A 19,674-nucleotide genomic window follows, 5' to 3' on the forward strand; every position below is an offset into this window, starting at 1 on the left:
CCCTGAATTAATAATAGTTAAATAATACAAAATTTTACTCAGTCTGGAGTTTGCTTAAAGAAAAAGGATCGCGTCTTAAAATGCAATTAACAGCTCTAAATAATAATAATCGATGAATATCAGAAGATTCTTATTAAATAAATATCGATATATCAACAGCCTCATATACCGATATTTCATTTGATGCATTCAGAAGAATCTGGAATGACTAAACACAACAGGTAAAGTATTTAAAACAATTGGGCACACGATTTTATCTTTAGTTTACTGTCACTACAAATTCAATAATTTAAACACAGTTTTTGGTTTGCTTTCAAACTGCCATAAGCAACTTGATTGTCTTATATTTGCGTTTAGAATAAATGAAGAGCTTTAATACCAAACCTTGATCAAATTACATATACCATAAATAATATTTGAGAAACTGTTCAACTATATATTTAACATACATTCGCAGATGTAAAATGGCCCTAAATCAGTCCAAAGAGATAGTAAAACAAGGGCAAGACAAGAGCCGCCTTCGCAGCTGAAATGCCGGTCACGCCAATAATAAGCTTGAAAACGCCGTAGAAGAATAATAGCTGGAGCGCCACATGCAGACCCAGGAGGCTGTAAAGCAGGTGGGCAAGTGTTAAGCATGGCAAGTGAGGTCAAGCAATATTTACTAACATTTTATCTTTACGACGTGCTTTTTCCAGATTCTTGGGCGATTCCTTGCTCAGATACTGACGCACTCCTCGGATTGTGTTGGCAAAGTACTCATCCCATGTCAGTTCCCCGATGTCAATGGTAAACTTTTTCTTATCCACTAGATTCATTGTTTTGGACAGCGCCAGTAGACGTTTGCTGTCAAAATGCCATTCGGTGAATATAAAACGCTCCAAGGTATTCAACGAGTTCCAGACGTTCTTATGAAGACGTATCAAGCTGTGAGGAAGAGAATTGTGAAGATCAAATTTAAATAAAAAGCTTGCAAAGAGCGCTAGCAAGATGCAGAAGACACGTTCGACCCCCCTTAAGTGGTAAAATTATTGATCAGTCTGTCCGTTTAAAAGCTATCTTATTCGAACTTGAGATAAATTCTTTTCTTTGTTGGAGGTGGAATTGGCTAATATCGGATAAATGCGATCAATGTATCACTTAGTTTCCAAAGATCGGGCGATAGCAAAGTGGATGTGTGAAAGACATTTTGATTTTCTAAAAAATCCCCCCGTTATGCTCTTAATATTCGGGCAAAATCTTATCAACAACGGACTTCCATATCATTGAGTTTCAATAGGAAGAATTGGTCAGTTTGCAATGATAACCTTTGGCACCGCGAACATAATTGTACTCATTTGTTAAGACTTAGCAACGTACATGGGCCTGCCACCGGAAAGTTTGGTAACCAAATCGAGGAAGAAACCTGGTATGAAATGGAATAGTATAGCACCAAGACGAAACAGCATCAAACTCCTAACCAAGCGCAGATTGGGATACCAGACGGCGCTGTTGAGTGGATAATCATGCAAATAACCATTAATTTTGTCCTTCAAAAACTCGAAACGGAATGGCTTGTATGTGCTTGATGTCAGATGGAAAATCTGCAGCTCTGCGGGACGATCCCCATTCTTCACTCTGCAATGAGATGGAAATGTTAGCTTGCAGAATAAGCCCATGCAATAATACCTACTTAAGCGAATTGACGTAGTAGCCCGTGGTTATAATGCCATTTACCACCACATCGATGGGAATGTAGTCCATAATAATAGTGGGATCGAGTGGTAAACGACGCAAAATGCCCTTGGATGCGCCCATGAAGAAACCCTGTGGTCCATTCTTGGATATGGTCCAGCCAGGTATTGGCTCCTTCCAAGCGGCTGTGACTGCAATGAATCGAAGGCTCTATGATATCAATAGCTTTGTGGTAAATGGTAAAACTTACTCATGCTGGGACGCACAATGCCGCAGGGGAATTGTGAGGCCACATTGGCCACTTCATGCTCTGCCAAATGTTTTGTGAACGTGTAAGTGTTAGGATGATCCTTGAGCAATCTGTAAAACGTATTTAAAATGTATAACCTTCAGTAATTTTAAATACATCAGCAACTTACTTAGGCTCCAACGCTTTAAGCGCCTCATCGTTGAGCGTTTCCGCCAGCTGTATAATCTTTTCTGGATCATCGGGCGAGGGATATAGCTTCTCTTCCACCTCCGTAATGTATGCATTTACATATGCGCTGGAAACATGTACCAGGGCGTCCAAGTGGCGTAGCTGCTTGCATAGTTCCACAACGCGACGTGTGCCACGCAAGTTAATGTTCGTTGTCTCTTTCAGGGATTGAAAAAAGTCAAGGGTGGCAGCTGAGTGGAACACCACGTTCACGTTTTCGATAAGCGTTTCGCGATCCTTTGCTGAAATGCCCAAGTGCTCCAAGCCGACATCGCCCTCAATGGGCACAATCTTGGATAGGCGCGCTTCCAGCTGCAGCTCCTTGAAGCGATCAAACACTGAGTTCTTCTTCAGCTCCTCCAGACGCTCCTGCACACTCTTGCCCTTCTTGGCGCGCATCAGCAGGTACAGAGTGCCCACATTGGGCACATCTCGCAGCAGCTTCTCAACTATGGTGACGCCCACAAAGCCAGTGGCGCCCGTAATAAAAACATTGCGACCCGCATAGAAATCTGCGATGGGCGAGCTGCATGGGTAAAGTTGATTTAGTGAAAATATGATAACTTGTTTATATAACTAACGCTGTTTCATTTATTAACAGATTCTCTTGCATAAGAGGAAAACTTTCCCCACGTTCAATCGTTGCTTTGATTATGACAACAAAATGCGCCTGCGCAGCAGCAAATTCGAGTTAGGAGCGTACAACAAGTTCGTCGCATTTCTCCCAACGTAGTGCTCCAACGTCCAAAGCTCAAAACAAGTTTTTTTTTTATATGGTAATAGCTATGGGATATCATATATGTGAGTTCTAGCTGCTATCGGCTCCAGTGTTTATCCAACTAACGACTACTCCTAGGCGGCCTTTTAACGAGCTGTGGGCGTGTTGATTTTAGCGTACAGAAATAGCGAAAAAATCAATGGCAAAAGTATTATGATATAAGTGGGATCATAGAAGTTCAAACACTTGAAACGATGTGAAAATTTGAAGTACTAATAGGGGAAAAAAATGCCATTAAGCAGCCTAAGATAAAACTAAGCTGTAATAGCTAAGCTGCTATAGAACCAGAAAAAAAGGTAGATTGGGGTTGCAAAAAAAGGCAAACATGTACCTATATTCTATAGCTTGTATCTGGGCTTTTAATATTGTCCAGCATTGACCGGAAGTCAACAAATCAGACTTTGAATCAATGCTGAATATTATCTTTATATCTTGTACACCACTTGTGACTAGATAATAATTTCTACTCTTTTTTTTTTTTACCAAAATCGTGTTTTTCGAGTTAGGTTCAATGTGGGATCGTAGTCTCCTGCGTTTCCTATGCATTAAATATATCGTGACAATATTATAATAACCTCTGCAAGCTCTGGTATAATAACTAGACAAATTCACACAAATGAACATCAAAGTTGCATATGTTAGTAGTAAGTAGGTCATTTAGGTTGTAAGATGCTCTGGATAAGACCCAAGACTTGTGTTTTTTTTTTTTTCAAAACACGCAACAGCAATTTTAATTAGCTAATTTCGAACATCGCTTTGTTTTTGGCCCTAATGATGCTCTAGTCGTTGTTTCTCCAACATGTCTCCGGCTTGTCTACGCTGCGGCTGGACGTGGCAAATGATTTTATAATGAACAAAGCAAATGATTCGTGCGTAATTTGCTTTTTGTTTGTTTGCTTTTTTTTCTTTCTCTATTTATTGTCTATTGGCCCGCAAATGGCAATTGGCTGTTGTGGATGTGTGCAATCTTTAGCTTTAATGGGCACTTGGTCAATTTGCATACTCTGTGCAATTTTGAGGCCCTTCAGTTCAAAGCTCGGCCAGTTGCAGCTGCAGCTGCTGCCACACAATGCAAGCTGCTGCGTCACGGCATAAATTTTGATGTCCACTTCAGATTCGGCTGAAACGCTTCGACTAGCTTGTCAACCAAATGTAGCTTTCACTTTGCGCCACACTCAAGCGACCGCCTGGCAGCTGAACCAAAACTTAATTTGGCACTCACCTGTGCTTCTAACGTGGCAACAACTTAGCATAAATTAAAATTGTTGTTGCGGTTTTGGCTTGGCAAATTTGCAAATTTAATTTTTCGTTTTTTGCCACGCAAGCCCTTAGCCAATTTACTACTAGCTCTTGAGTTTTGTTAACTATTTATTCAATTTTTATTTATTTATTTTTTTTTAACGCTACAGTAAATTGTGTTTTTATCTTGAGTGGCGCAGTGCAGTGATTAGATTTTGGCTGAGGCTTTCAAGCTTGGCCAAGTGGAACACTTATCTATAGCAATTAATTGTGGGCGCTATAAATGGAACAAGTGCCCAGGCTGCCACTAGAAGTTTGATTTATGCAAACAGGTCAGTTATGTGGCATAGTTCCATAAGACCATTTATATAGTTTACAAATCGGCAGCTTAAAAATCGTAACTCTACGCCACCAAGTCATGCCGGGTAGTATTTATGGATATATTTTACGTCTAAAAATAGTTTTGATCAATTCAATTTTAATTCTAGGTTCGTACATCAACAGGAGCCGCTATTAACTGAACAACCGTCTGGACAGAACCGACCTTGTTGCCGGCCATAGAGACGGTCATTAATTGCTATTTGTGGGCATAATTGCTGGTAATGGAGCTTGTTTTGACTGGGCATCCATTGGGATTGGGCACCATTGGGTTTGGCGTGTTTTGTATTTTTCCACTAGAGTTCCTGCTTCATATATCAACAACGCCTCCAAGCAGCTTGAGGGTCTATCGAGATAGAGATATAGAGAGTGGAGAGAGAGAGAGAGAGAGAGAGAGATAGAGAGAGAGAGATGCTGGCAGAGCAACCAGTTCTCGCCATTCAGAGTGCAGCAGATGATATATGTACATAATATCAAGAGCTTGCGCTTTAGGTGTTGCGCAGGTCAAAGTTTAAGAGGCGTATGGAATGCGAGAAAAATTAACTTTCAATTTGTTCAACAAATTCACGCTTCAGCTAAGTGCATGTTAACAATTTGAGAAAGCATATTGGTGTTTTAAAATATTTTGGGCATTACACTTAAAGTCAAAATGGGATATTATTAATATTAGTTATGAAACTGTTCTAGACTACAAATAAAATGATGATTGAAGAAAAATATGTGTGTGTTTCTTTATGGCACTAATAGAATTTAATATGGTTTTGCTTGTGAGAGATATTTTATGTAAGCTATCAGCCACATGCATATGTATATTAAGAAACTCTCTAAAAATGTAGACTGCGAGCAGCTGTTAGGGTATTTATAGCTTTAAAACTTCGAAGATTGAAATTTGCTGTTGTGATTTTGGCAAACAGCTCTGAACTTTGCACCACATGTTTAAATTAACAAGCAGAAACCCTGTAACACACACAGCCACATACACACACACACACACACACACACACATGCTGATAAAAGCTGTCAAACTAGCCAGAGGTATTTGTTAGATGATGCCCTATTGTGCAAGTCCATGTCCAAATATGCTTACCTGGCCATTGTAATCAAGCAGCTGTTGATTGAATCGAGGTGAATATTAAGTTCAATGTGTTATATCGTCTGTACAAATCGATCTATCGCAGCAAAAATGTACCAAATTTCTCTTTTTTTCGTTGCCTCTAAACTTAGCTTCTTTTAACGTTGCTTCTTCCTCTTTTCACTTGGTTGTTTGTTTTAGCGCTGTTGCTGCGGGTAGTAAACAATATGCGCGCATACATGCAAACACACAATATATATGTGTGTATATGTATCTGTGAACAGTTACGTTGGCTTGTGTATGGGTGGGTAGCTGTGCTCGTTAGGAACTCTTCGTGGAGCGCGCGCTCACTACTCACAACTTGCACGTTTGCCGGCCGAAGCGAAACTGTTTCATCGGCTCGCGTTGATCGCGTCTCGTGTCTCTCGGTACGCCAATGATCAGCATTATGATCACAATCGTCATTATCGTGTTCAGCCCCAAACCAGTTATGCAGTGGCGTATATAGCAGGGGGATTAGCCAGCTATTCTTGCTCAACCGTAACGGTTCTTTATTAACATAACTCAGTTGCGAATTTCAAATAAATTGAAAATAAATAGAATAATTTTAATTTTTAAATCAAGATATTATTTTTCATTAACTTTGGGCACAATAGCATTTTCCAAGCAGACTGTTTTAAATAACAGATTATGTTAATTATTGCCAGCCAAAAGCTTTAAAGAAAAAAAAAGATTAGCTGCATGGATCGTAGCATACTTTGGGGCTGACATTGAAAACCAACTTAGAAACAAAAATTTAAATAGCCTTTCATAAGTTCTATGTAAATACCTTAAAAAGGCGTCCAAGCAGGGACAAAACTATGAACCATAAAATAAAATTAGAATATGTAGAGCAAAGTTAACCCTTTGTATGTTTTAGATTTTCTTATAAGGTATGTAACACACGGCACGGCATTTAACTTTTGGCGCGCCGGAGATTAGAAATCGAATCCGAAATTCATAAATTTCTCTATTTTTTCTAGTGTTTCACCATTTATTGACGAGAATTTTCGTGTCGATGAAAAGAGAGAGAAAGAGAGTTCTTTCAGGCAAGTGCTAGGTATGCTTTGGAACATAAAAAAGTCGAGTATAATTTAGCTTAATATTTATGATTGTCATATTTATTTCTTTAATAGTTTACATAGTTAATATTTTATCATTACCATTTTGTTTCGTAATTTACAAGTGCACAAACATTTGACTATTTGACTATATACCAGGACTATTTGTTTTAATGTGACTACGTTTTGAGCTAAGTTTTAAGCTTGTTTACATTGCAGTGTGTATTGATTGATTTGTTTATTCGATTTTTACTATACTCGCATTTGCAATTGACTTGTACTCAAGTGTGAGAACTTAAAGTAAAAATACATGATATATCCTATGAAGAACAATTACAACGATGAAGACGACTGAGTTGAAGGCGTGAAAGGCTATTTTGGACTGAATATTGCACAATATGAGCGAACAGGATCCACTCATAGCGAGCCCTACAACCAGACCAGGAAGCCCCAAACGAGGACAGCCAACGTCAGGCCCACTGGGAGGCCCAGGAAAGGCGTCAGCGCAAAGTAGAGAATTGCAAAGATCGCTACAAAGCCGGCATAGTACAGGACGTTGAAGCTGAAATTGAGGCCAATTAGATGAGGATCTAGAAAATTTAGATTATAAACACTTACACCTTCCAATAGTTGCGATGCCACTGTGTGGTCACCGCCGACTCCTTGAAGTAGAAGCGTCTAATGCCGATCAGGCAGCGATCGATAAACTCTGACCAATCACAGCGGCTGGCATCAAAGTTGTAGCGTTTGCGATCGCTGTCATGGATCAGTGAGGAGACGCGCAGGGCATTCTTCATGGAATACCGGAAATCCTTGTCCAGGAAATAATCAAATGCCTTGGTGCCATTCTGGAATACGCGCATGTACTCGTAGGCGCTGCGGAATTTAAATATGGGATTATCTAGAGTTCACATTTGGAGATGGGTGTCCACCTACGTGTGCTGCGGCATGCCAATGCCAAAGAGCTTCTCCGGTATATAGAAGATCATAGCGGGTAGCAGATGAAACAAATAGAAGAACAGATTATAGCGCCAGCCATTGCGCAGCTTCGTCTTTGGTTTCCACACAAAGCTGTTGGGCGGATGACGTTCCACGCTGTCGTTGATTATGTTGCAGAATTGCGAAAGTGTCAGCGGATTCACCTCGCCCGATGTACAGTGTATTATCTCGGGCTTATCCACATGACGTGTGCCCACATACCAGCCCATGACCAGGGAGCTGTTGATCACATAGTCACATGGTATGATGTCAATAACGGCATTTGCACGGCCGGACATGGTGCGAAAGATGCCCTTGACAAATCCGGCCAGGAAACCCAAATGCCCCGAATTGGCATTGCCCACCCAGCCCTTCATGGGGTGCTCCAGTGTGCCATAAACTGTGAATGGGACATAGTTGATTCTTAATGGAAGTTTCGTTGGTAGCTGGACTCACCTATAGATGGCCTAACTATGGCTGCCGGCAGACCGGACATCTCCGCCATGAGCAGATTCTCCGACAGATTCTTGGTAAACGTATACGTATTGGGATGATCCTTGAGGTAGCTTTTGCACTTCTGCTGCGTGAAATCCAGCCAGGCCTCTTCGTTCTCCGCCATTTTCATCATCTCGTATGGATCGAACTGTGACTTGTACACATCTTCGGTGATCAGGCCACGATTGTTGCTATTGCAAAAGGCCGTCGAGCAGTAGATGTAAGCGGACAGCTGCTTCAGCTGTTTGGCCAGCTCAATGGTTCGCATGGTGCCCGTCAGATTCGTGAATATAGCCGTGCGCAAAGGAGAATTGAACCTGATCGTGGCGGCACTATGATAGATCACATTCACACGCTCGATCAGTTCCTGTAGCAGATCGTTGCCAAAGCCAAAGTTCGGCTCGGTCAGCTCCCCCACGACTGGCACGACCTTGGCCAGCGTTTTCTCATTGTACTTTTGGAAGATCTGTTGGTTGAGAAGATACAGATGAGAATCTCTTGGGCAGATTGTGTAGCGAAAAACTGAACACGAAGCTTATAGTTGGAGTTGAAGAGCCCTAAAAATGTTCCCTTAATACGAATTTGATCAATTTTATTTTTATGAAATTGCGACAGTCTAAAAATATATCGAAATACCATAAAACTGAGCAATGCTTGAATGCTTGTCTCTGCTCCTAAATAATTGGGCCTACGCCTCACACAGAAATAAAAACTCTCTGTACTCCGAAAAGAAACTGGAACTTTCATTAAATTAATAATAACACGCTTTATGTTTGGAGTATGCTTAAGAGTGTGTAAAATAGTAAAATAAAAAAGAAACAAAGTACATTTTGTTATTACGCTATTAAAAGCGCCTTTAAAATTATAATGATGAAAAGAGTGTCAAGAGATCTGGCCAAAAAGACATGCGCATCTGCATATGTTATGTGGTACTCAGATATGCGGCTATTACAATTGTTGGCATTACAAAGAGCCGCTAAAGAGGCTTGCTAAGGGGCCGGAGCGGAAGACACTTCAGCTTCGACAAATTAACGCACCATTAAGGCGGCCGTAATTGTCTTGAATAATGGACCCGGGTCGAAATGGGTCAGCCTACGGTCAAAAGTTGTCGGAGGTGTGGCAAGGGTTGTGCTTCGACGAAGTTTAGTGATTTTTTTTTATATATATATCTAACACTCACCGGCTTCTGGAGCAAGCGATTGATGCGCTCGTTGGGATCGAAGTTGCGTTTGCCACGCACCAGCACATAGATGGTGCCGATATCGGGATGTGTGTCCAGCAGCGCCTCGATGAGAACGGTGCCCAGAAATCCGGTGCCGCCGGTTACAAAAATGTTTTTGTGCGCAAAAAATTCGGGCACTGTCAGGGCGGTGCTTAGCTGACGCTGGCTGCTGTGCGGCGATTCAGTTCCAGCTTTGCTGATCCCGATTTTACTATTGTTGTTAATGATGTTGTTGTGATTGCTGTTGCCATGCTCCGTTATGACGGCCATGGTGTAGGGCTCTAGATTTGTGGGTGGCGCCAACTTGCTGCTGGATTTGTCTACTGTTGCACGCTGAAAGTTATAAAAACAATTAATTTAACATGAGTCTTCCTTCATTTTGGTTGGGAAGTGCGAATATAAAAGTGCAATATTCCTTATATATATACGTCATATTACCTACCGTTTGTTGCATAAAGCTCTTATAAGAGCTGAGCTATGCCTCAAAAACCAAGTCTCAAAATTGATTTTGATCGATATTATCAACTATCGATTTTATTGATATAATTGAAAATCGTTTTTTATCGCTATTGTAAATATCATGTTTTATCGATATTGCTAAATGTCAATATTATCGATATTGTAAAATTTCGACTTTTACCGATAATATTAAATATCGACTTGCATCGATATACTGGAAAATCGCTTTTTATGGATGTTCTACAAATTATTAATTCTTTTTGCGTATGTTATACGTATTATTTATAAAAAATTGACTTTAAACGATTTTTTTTACAGCTTTGAGTATCCAGCTTTCTCTAAAAATCAAATTTGATCGATATTATGGAATCGATTCTTTTTCGATATATCTTTCACAAAATTATTTTCTACAAAATTCTGTATATCTACATTTTCGTTTTGTAAGTGATAGGGATTAAATACTTATGCATAGTTTATAATTTAATTTAGGATTTATATTAGTTAATTAGATACTCAAGTTCACTAAGCAGGCCTTGAAATGTGCCTCTATTGCTTGTCTAAGTTGAAGGCGTATTGTATTTCGAGTTGTACAGTTAATCAGATCTGTTATTATTTGTTCAGCTCCCGGGGAATACAGTTCACAAAATTTTGGTTTTTACTTTTTGGAAAATATTATATACAAAAACAAATAACAAACAAAAGTTTTTCAAAATTCAACGAACCCAAAAAGCTGCAGTGATAGTCCCTGAACAAGAAAAATGAATGTGGCAAAGAGTCTGAAGCAGTGCGCGCGTGCTATGCGGCAGCGCGGCTGGCGAAGAATACCGCAGGATATTCAGGTGGGTTGTGTAGGTTTGGATCAGCGGCGCAATTATCAGGATGATTCCCACGACTGGTCGTCGAAGCGGGGCGAGGATGCGGGTGTGCAGATGAAGAATGTGTATGGTGAGGACAGGCGTTTCGATCCGCGTTACGATGATCGCCACTACAAGAGCTACTATCGCGGTGAAAACTACGATATGGTTGATGGTAGCACAAAGAGCGTACCCAGCAGTCCCAAGGATCCAGAATCAAGACGTCGCATCACGCAAGACACAATGGATCATCAGCGACGCCAGGAGCGCATCATTCAAGAAAACAAAATCAGGTGGCAGCAACGTTCAGAGCCTAAAACGCCTGTGTCGCAATACACACACCACACATTTTTCTCCGCTGAAAATCCTCGCAAGCCTAGCAAGCAGGAAAGCGAGGACCAGACTGCCGAGGAATACAGTCGTCGTCGTCGCCAGCAGCGCCTGAAGGAGGCGAAGGAACAGGAGCGCGAGTTGCGCGAATCGCGCAAGGGCTATAAAATACCCAAATCTGAGGATGAGCAAGGTCCACCTGAGAATTTGGATACCCGTTATGCTAGCGAGGCTTGGCTGGAGAAACGCGATCAGGAGGATGAGGCCCAATACTGGCACACCTGGACCACTTGCCCCGAAGAGCGCCGAGGTAAAGAAATGGCGAAGCACGAAGCTGCTGAAGACGAGGAGGATGAAGGTGCACCCAAATACAACCCCAGCGAGCGTCGCGGTTTCGTTAAGCCGACTCTGCCCTATGACAGCAGTGTGCGCCGCTTTCAGACCCACTCCTTGCAGCTGGCTGAGAATGACGTGCCACCCATGGAGCCGCCACAGCATGCTGCTAAGGATCAAGGACAACCTAAGCGCCGTCGGCCCAGTGGGATGGAGAAGCAATTTCTGCTGGCCCGGGATTTCAATCGTTTGAATTTCGTTAAAGATGATACCACCAATCGACCATCATCCTTGTTGCAGTCGCACGTGTTCAATTTGCCAAGGACGGTCTATGCCGAGGAGAAGCGTCGAGAAGAGCTGAAGGATATCGAGCTGCCCGAGCAGCCGCCGCGCAGAAAGCTAGCCTGGCAGGGCCTGCCACGACCTGTCTACAAGCGGTTTGATGGCGTCAATCGCGCAATTGCTCGCAACGATCAGGTCCAGCGCAAGAAATGTAGAAAGTGCGTGGAGCCTCCACGTTTCCGGATGACCGTCAAAAGCAAAACGCTGAGCCGCAAGCCAACGCCCATTGATAGCTTTTCCAGCTTGTTGGCTGTCAGCACAAACTACACACCGCACAGCGAATACACTGGCTACGGCCGTCAGACTGTCTGCGATGCTTGGCAAAACTTCACTAATGTGCATAACCTAAAGCCAATTTACTGAAGAGCCCGGGGATAAAGTGATGGGTATTTTAACAGCGCGGTTAGAAATGATAAACAAACAACAGGTAGAAAGATTATTAATTGTGATAGTTTATACTTGAATCAACGATTTATCGAAGTTTGTAGTGTCATTTCAACGATTATAAAATTTATTTGCGTATGGAGAAATAAATTTAAACGTTGCACTTTTGGGAAACCGAAATTGTGTACAAATTCTCTGTATGAATTTGAACCACCGCTCTTTCACTTGGCAAGGGAACCGTCTCTATTCAACAGCTACACCAATAGTTGAGTTTATTTGAGAAACGAATTATAATAGCAGCACATAAAACAATCGAAATTCAATGTTAATAGAATTCGAAGCAGACGCGCATGAATGTGCAACTCTAGCTGTTATATTTACCAAAAATAGCATATCGATATCGATTTCTTTCGAATGCTTAGAAATGGAGCGAGTTATCGGTTATCTATCTGCGCATAGACTAGGAGGACCTACATCTGAAATTAGATTATTTAGATTATCGGAAAGAAACTTGATCTGCGCGGGAACTAGGAGCATCTAAATCTAAAATTTCACTAAATTTCAAGTTTCTAGCTCTTATTGGTTCTGAGATCCTTGCGTTCATACATACGGACGGACGGACGGACGGACAGACGGACATGGCAAGATGGATCAAGAATATATTTACTTTATGGGGTTGGAGACGCTTCCTTCTGCCTGTTACATACATTTGCACAAATACATTATAACCTTTTTAACCATTCTAAATGGGTTCAGCGTATAAAAATTGAGTAAAAATTCTTTGTGGAAATAGTTGCTGAATTAGAGTCAGCGATATTTCGCTGGTTAGTTCGATGCTCGGTACCCGAAAACTTCTCTCCTATTTAGTCGCATATTCCAAAGCCCTGTTTTGCTAACTAAAAAGAAGCTTTAGTAAGAATTTTAGGACAGACTTTCATATATGTACATATAGATAGTTTGATAATCTTGGTAGTTAACAAATTGCGCGTGCTAGCCGCAGTCCTTCATCGAATTAGTGGCTAATTACGCGAATATGTGTAATATACAAAACCAAGCCACATGCTGTAAATCTGTGTGCCGCACACGAATTTTTTATTTTTTCGTTTTTTTTTTGTGGTTGCCTAAGGTCCCAGGCGTATTGTGGCCAATAACTGCCCAGCCATTTTGAGATTAATTTTGATCATTTTCTGTGATTTGTTCAACGCGTGAATTTGTGTCAAGGCCGCGTTGAAAAGTAGCTCGAATAGTATAAAAGATTTAAAAATTGTTGAATTTGACGCTAGTCGAATTGTTGATTATTTTATCATTTTATATATATACGATTTTTTTTTTTTTGATTTTTTGTAAGACCTGCAACTTAAGATGCACGGTCAGGGCCAAGTTTCTTTTTGATTTCCAGCTTGTGCGCAGCGATAAGCTAATGCCCCAGATAATATCTCGAATCGTTTGATTTTTGGTTTCCTCAGTTTTTGACAACCTGACGCTAATTAAACATGTCTAGCATTTTAATAGTTTTCGTAATTGCGGTTTTCATTTGTTTTGTAATTAATTAGCCAACCGATTTCAAGGGGCGTGCTTGGCGAATTGCAGGCCACAACAATAGCCTTCGCTTACTTTTCAATTTTCACATATGAAAAGCCGTCAAAAATTAATTTTTTACCCAACTGATTGGCTAATTGACCAATGACTCGGTTTAAATACTTTATTTTGGTTTTTTTTTTTTTTCAAGGCACTTCAAATGTTGACATTGAGCTGAGAATTATGTAAACTAAGGTTTCTCGGTGCATTATTGAATTGCTAACTAAGATCTCGCACAAAATGCCGCATCATGCTCTAGGTTCAAACTGTATTCATTGCCCACAAACTGGTTTCGTTCGCAGCGACCAATGAAACTCTATGTGGACTAGGTCTTGGGCAATATCAGCATAATTTTATCTGACCTAAGGCGCCATGTTTTATATGTGCTATCGGTTAAGCTCAAAGTCAATGAACTGTATGGCAAACCGTTGCTCAAAGCTTTATATATAGAATGCCTGAAAGATTTTTTTTCTTCACTATTTTATGAGTTTATTGAAGTTTTTATTAGATGCTGAGTTGATTATTTTTGGATTGGGAAAACCTTATTTTAGTAAGTGAGGTTTGGTACTAAAAACACGTAGAAACTTTGGGAGCGAAATAAGAAAGTTTATTGGTTGAAATTTCCCGGCATTGCTCGGCTCAAATCAATAATGTTGAAATGCCAGTGGTCAAGCGACAGCTTTGGACTTATTAAAGAAACATACATTTTCTAATTTAAATATTTAAGAAAAATATATTCTGTCTGTCATCTTCTACCATACTTTCATATGGACAGCATTGTAGTTAATAAAACAACGCAATCAAATCAAAATTATTAGTTTTAATTGCTGATAACGATTCTTTTTTTCATTATTGATATTATCACTGCTCTACATTTGAACCGCCGATCCCTAGAAACTTATGAACAGATTTAAGGTTAGCAATTCTTATTGCGTTTGAATTGTAAGGTCTGCTTGATTTGGCTTAACTTTGCAGGGCCTTCATTGTTTCAATGCACTTTCCAGAGTTTGCATTATATTGTATTCCAGCAAAGTCTCAGAAGATTCGCATTAATGCATTCATCACAGCCGAAATGGCAATGAAGCGTAGGAATTGTAAACGATTTGTTTTCGGGCAGGGCAAACTCTACTTATGCCCAGTATATGGATAAGCCCGTAAATGCGCGTGTGCATCTGCCTATATATATATATATGAATATATATAGGTGTGTATACATATCTGTGCATCCGCTTAAATATATATACAAAAGCCCATGTGTCTGGTAAATTTTTCAAGATTTGCATAATTTTGCTACGTTTGCGTTTCGCTTGCTAATTTTGTTTTAACAAAATGACAGAGCGTCGGAGTCGCTGAGTATCTGTATCTATGGCCAACTGCGGGTATCTATGGGCAACAATGTGTTCGAATGTGCGAGAGAGCAAAATCGTTTATGCATATTAAATCTTTTGAAATTTCTTTCAGTCACATACACAGACACACACGCGTCTATGTGTTTAGCCATTTGACCTATTTCGTAAATGCAACAACAATCAGCAAACAGCAAACAGCAAACACACAAAACAACAAACGAACACTGTCTGAAAGCGTTTTGGTAACGTTTGTAAGGGCTGGCAAAAATTTAAGAAAAAAATCTGTGACGAATTTATAAAAAAACATACAAAAAAAAAAAACGCCAAACACATTTTATGGACACTTTCTATTTAACGATGCAAGATCTCTCTGTCAACATGAATCTCACATTTTTGGGCTTTATTATAAGTGGTTTATATATTTATCGATATATTTCGATATATTTGAAATTCGCAGCTTCCGGCATAGCAACAAAATGTGTAACAATTTGATTGTGTATGCAACGCATCGCGTTGGCTGAACTTGATAGCCGTTTTTGGGGGCGAGTCGTCATAAACAAAGCGTCAGCAACAACAAAAATAACAACAATTGCTTTTTTATAGTGCGTATTAAGTGCGCGCACTTTACTTTCGGGGCTGGGTCTTTGTTTCAGCTGTTGCCGCCTTTGGCTGTTGTTGTTGTTGTTGTTGTTACTGGCATTTGCATATTGTTGTCAGACCTTAACATTGAAACTACAAACGCTTGACGGGTTCAATCAAATTGTTGTCTGTTTGTCTGTGTGCTCGCATAATTGATGCTTTCAATGTCGCGTGCAAACTTGTCTAAATCAAAAGACTTAGGCAACGAACTTGCCGCGCCTCATTGAATATACCTTCCGCCAACGGGTGTGAAAAAGCGGCAGATACTCGAGCAATTCGCACTTTATTTCTATTTTTTTTTTTAATGAATTTTTTTTTTCGTTGAACAAATTGACAATGGGATTTTGCTGTTTCGGGCTGCTGCCAAGTCAAAAGAAATTATAAATAAATAAAACACAGTTAAATGGACATTTTGGCCAACCGGTTTGTGGCATCATAAAAAAAAAGTAGCCGTCGGGCAGAAATTAAATAAATCATATAAAACAAAATTGGCCACGCAGTCGAAAAAAATGTCGACAGAAATTGTGCGGCGCAGGCCAAAACGGAAAACCGAATAACCGAATAACCGAAAAGCCCGAAACCTTCAAATAAAATAAAATGCCCAAACAACGCCAATGAATTTTCCAGCAAGAGCGCGCAAAACGTGAAAAACAAACCAACTCTGACTTGCGACGCGAAAAACTCTACACACACACACACACATACACACACAGCAGACACAACCACGCACACACCTGTCGCAAAGTTAAAACAAAACACAAACAACAATTGAAAATTGCCTTAACAGGTAAAGTGAAAAGGCAGCGTGTCAATAGAAGAGCAAGTCAAGTCAACAGAGCACAGTAGATCAATAGATCAGCTAATTTCCTGGTGTCAAATATTTTCAAAAATAAAATAACAGAATAACTCTGCGCACAGATTTGATGTGGGGCGTGGGGGCGAGGAAGCGGCGGCGGCTTTCGTCAGAGCGCTTCCGTTTCGCATTGATTTAGTTAACGTTTGGCAATCGATTCTCAATGCGATATCGAAAAATGTATTTTTTGTTTAGCACAATTTGGCAAGCACATGTATTCAAGGCTTTAACGAGAGACGCGAGTTTCACTTGATTTCATTAAATTACTTTTTATATATACAGTGTACAACAAATTTGTGGCGTAAACTAACCAAAAAATTTGGATTCAATCAAAATCCAAATAACAACAATTTTCTGTTGTTGTCGTGACGGCTTCACAAATATCGCTGTAGAAGAAGTTGCTGCCAATGCCGACGCACGCTCAACTCGAACTGAAACCGAAACCGAAACTGAAACTGACTGAAACTGAGCGCAGCGGCATCGACATGAGGAAATTTTAAATACCCGCCAGGCAGGCAGTGAAAAATATAAAAAAAAGCAACAACAAGCGTCAGCAACAACAACACAAAAACACGAAGACGTCCGCATGGCGAACGAAACCACGTAATGAAAATCGGAACACTAAATAATAAGCTCAAAAAAGCCAAGTGAGCGAGCGCGACAGACTAAGAGAGCGCGAGAGTGAGAGAGAGTGAAAGAGAGAAAATCACAAAACCAAACGCAAACGCAGCAAATAATAAGTTGTCTGATCGGAATTGAACGACTAGCAGATACCCTAAACACAGCCTTGGCTTTGATTAGCTTCGCTGCTCGTTTTCTGCTCTATAGGAAAATTATCTTAAATTTGATATCCTGATGTGTTTAAATTACCTAAATACCTATAATAATAATAATCTCTAGCTTTTATAAGCTTCTAGATATAGTCAATAAATAGTATTTCGATTATGATTATTATCGATGATTTGAAACGATTTGAAGCTGCGTCGATGGGAACAATGGGATCGTAAGTGCCTTTTTCTTCTGCTACATACACATGCACAAGACCCATAGCCGATTTTTGATAATTGGCTCGGCGTATTTCGATAACGATTATTATCGAGTTCACATAGTTAAGTGATTTAAGATGATTTGAAGCGATTTGAATCTGTGTCGATGCCTCTTCCGCCTGTTACATACAATTGTACAATGCAAATAGACAAATTTTCAAGAAAGAGATAAGCGTATATCGATATCGATTCTTATCGAATTCCCAGGAATAGGCTGACTTATCGAGGATTTGAAGTATTCTGAATCTGTGCAGATGACGATGATGCTGGGATCGCAGGTGCCTTCTGCTGCCTGTTACATACATATGCCCAGAACCAATAGACCCATTTTCAAGGGGCTATAATAAAACTTGAGAGCCAAGATCAGAGACCAGAGCCAAAATAGCTATCAAAGAGCTTTGAGCAGCTACAACAACAACACTTGAAAGTACCGCTACGTTGCGCTCGTAATTTGTTGGTTAGTGAGAAAGCTGGAGATCTCATGTTTATCTTTATCTCCGTAGCCGTATCTATTACGAGAGTGCGTTTAGCTTTTGTGCAGCTTGCTTAACGCATTTGAGTGTGTTTATTTGAGGCCATTAAATGTTTCACTCATCGTCTTGAGCCACTTTTATGATGCACAAAACAAATCATTGATCAAATGAACTGCTTTTGTACCAAGCCATTTAAATGCAAATGACTGAATTAATATTTATGAATTTAAGCCATAATAACAAGTGTTGCCAAAAACAAAAGTAAGCCAAGCAAACAAACTAAATCATTTATAAATGTTTTCATATGATTTTCTCTTCCTTTTGGCTTAGCTGTTCTAGTCAGCAGTTTCCATATGGTTACCTGAGAATATAATCCAAAAACAGCTTTCGAAATGGAGGCGACTGCGAGGCCAATTCAATTTCAGTTGTTGCTCGTTTTAACCACATTCTGCCAACGATTGCATTTTCCCGCTTAAACGCAATTCTTGCTGATTTAATTGGTGTCAATGATATCAATGCTTATTTGTTTCTAGAGAGAACTAGAAATGGGGCAAACGTGTGAGTCAACAACAACTCAGATATCGAATGCAATTAATTCCCTAATAGATTTCTATGAAATGTAATACGATCAACTCGTGAACCCTAGTTGTTTTTATGGCGCAGCAAATCTATTGCCAAAGCCAACTTAGTTGTCTCTCAATTGTAAATGACCTAAAAAAAAGAAGCCCACACGGCTGTAAGTTTCCCGTTAAAGCCCCAAACAAAGGTTACACTCGAGCCAGCAGTTGCGTATTTTATGATCTTTGTGGAATATGGACAAAAGAAATGCCTAAAATAAAATTTGACAGTAATTTGTGCGACACGCAAAAGAAAGAAAGTGGGCGGGTCGAAAGTGTGTAGGTGGTTGTGCGTGTGTGTGGGCTGGAAGTGTTTGTCTGCGGCTCAGCGTGCTTTCAATTATGATTTATGCAAGGCCGTTCGAAACGAACATGCAGTTGGGTCACAAAAACATAAAACAGTTGAAGGAAAATATCTAAAATCGATGAATTATATAAGCCGAAAAAAGAGCGGTTGATTTAACAGACTCATGTACTTATGGAATTTCCGTCTAATATTTAAGTTCGTTTGTCCATACGAAACCTTTAATTATTTTCTGCAATTAGTTAGAATAAGAAAACTTTCCAGCCATATTTATTTTTAACCGACTGCATTTTTAATTTGATAGGTACTTGTAATTTTAATTGGTGGAATCGATGACTATGCGGTAGGATTTGTTGTTAACTTTGTATTCGTGATTATTTTTTAATTTATGCTAATGATAATAACAGCAAATTTCTAATTAGCATAATTTGTATTGATTGCTTGAATTCTTGGGTACTTTATCTTAGAATAAGATTCGCACAAAGCGGCGCGTTTGTGATAGGTAACAGTCTTATGTTAACCTAAACAAACGCATTTCCGTTAATATCTCATTCACGAGCATCTTCACATTCTGGCCTATATCTAATCAAAAGGCCCATAACAAACCGCACATTAGCCATATAATTAACATTCATTTACGTTTGAGTGGCCATTTCGAAAATGCATTTCAATACCAAAGCCGAGCACTAAAACCCTCAT

The 19,674-nt window shown here is 39.9% G+C and overlaps 3 protein-coding genes and 1 long non-coding RNA gene across 7 annotated transcripts; 2 read left to right on the forward strand and 2 right to left on the reverse strand.

The window, feature by feature from the left end:
- Window positions 1-352: 352 nt before the first annotated feature.
- On the reverse strand, window positions 353-6,005 carry LOC6626084 (putative fatty acyl-CoA reductase CG8306). Its single transcript, XM_002048986.4, has 7 exons — window positions 5,635-6,005; window positions 2,094-2,678; window positions 1,925-2,034; window positions 1,673-1,865; window positions 1,360-1,617; window positions 670-927; window positions 353-609 (listed from the first exon to the last, which is right to left on the reverse strand). Exons 1-7 carry the CDS (start codon window positions 5,640-5,642, stop codon window positions 471-473), a joined length of 1,551 nt encoding a protein of 516 aa, XP_002049022.1. The 5' UTR covers window positions 5,643-6,005; the 3' UTR covers window positions 353-470.
- Window positions 927-5,262, forward strand: LOC116651244 (uncharacterized). 3 transcript variants are annotated; one of them, XR_004304234.2, is made up of 4 exons: window positions 927-1,022; window positions 1,099-2,686; window positions 2,754-4,594; window positions 4,658-5,243. It is a non-coding gene; the product is annotated as an uncharacterized lncRNA (long non-coding RNA). The 3 variants fall into 3 exon arrangements; XR_004304235.2 differs by lacking the exon at window positions 927-1,022 and having other exon boundaries at window positions 2,544-2,686; window positions 2,754-4,501; window positions 4,557-4,594; window positions 4,658-5,262; XR_004304233.2 differs by lacking the exon at window positions 927-1,022 and having other exon boundaries at window positions 2,544-2,686; window positions 2,754-2,953; window positions 4,340-4,594; window positions 4,658-5,257.
- Window positions 6,006-6,757: 752 nt separating the features above from the next.
- LOC6625727 (putative fatty acyl-CoA reductase CG8303) lies at window positions 6,758-17,005 on the reverse strand. 2 transcript variants are annotated; one of them, XM_002048985.4, is made up of 6 exons: window positions 9,857-9,883; window positions 9,373-9,747; window positions 8,154-8,658; window positions 7,656-8,097; window positions 7,338-7,595; window positions 6,758-7,281 (listed from the first exon to the last, which is right to left on the reverse strand). In XM_002048985.4, exons 1-6 carry the CDS (start codon window positions 9,866-9,868, stop codon window positions 7,149-7,151), a joined length of 1,725 nt encoding a protein of 574 aa, XP_002049021.1. In that variant the 5' UTR covers window positions 9,869-9,883; the 3' UTR covers window positions 6,758-7,148. The 2 variants fall into 2 exon arrangements, with proteins under 2 accessions (XP_002049021.1, XP_015029665.1); XM_015174179.3 differs by lacking the exon at window positions 9,857-9,883 and adding an exon at window positions 16,847-17,005 and having other exon boundaries at window positions 6,759-7,281.
- On the forward strand, window positions 10,471-12,326 carry LOC6625726 (uncharacterized protein DDB_G0290301). Its single transcript, XM_002048984.4, has one exon. It carries the CDS (start codon window positions 10,632-10,634, stop codon window positions 12,093-12,095), a length of 1,464 nt encoding a protein of 487 aa, XP_002049020.1. The 5' UTR covers window positions 10,471-10,631; the 3' UTR covers window positions 12,096-12,326.
- Window positions 17,006-19,674: the final 2,669 nt, after the last annotated feature.

Source organism: Drosophila virilis, chromosome 5 (assembly GCF_030788295.1).
Source record: "Drosophila virilis strain 15010-1051.87 chromosome 5, Dvir_AGI_RSII-ME, whole genome shotgun sequence".
Classification (NCBI taxonomy): Eukaryota; Metazoa; Arthropoda; class Insecta; order Diptera; family Drosophilidae; genus Drosophila; species Drosophila virilis.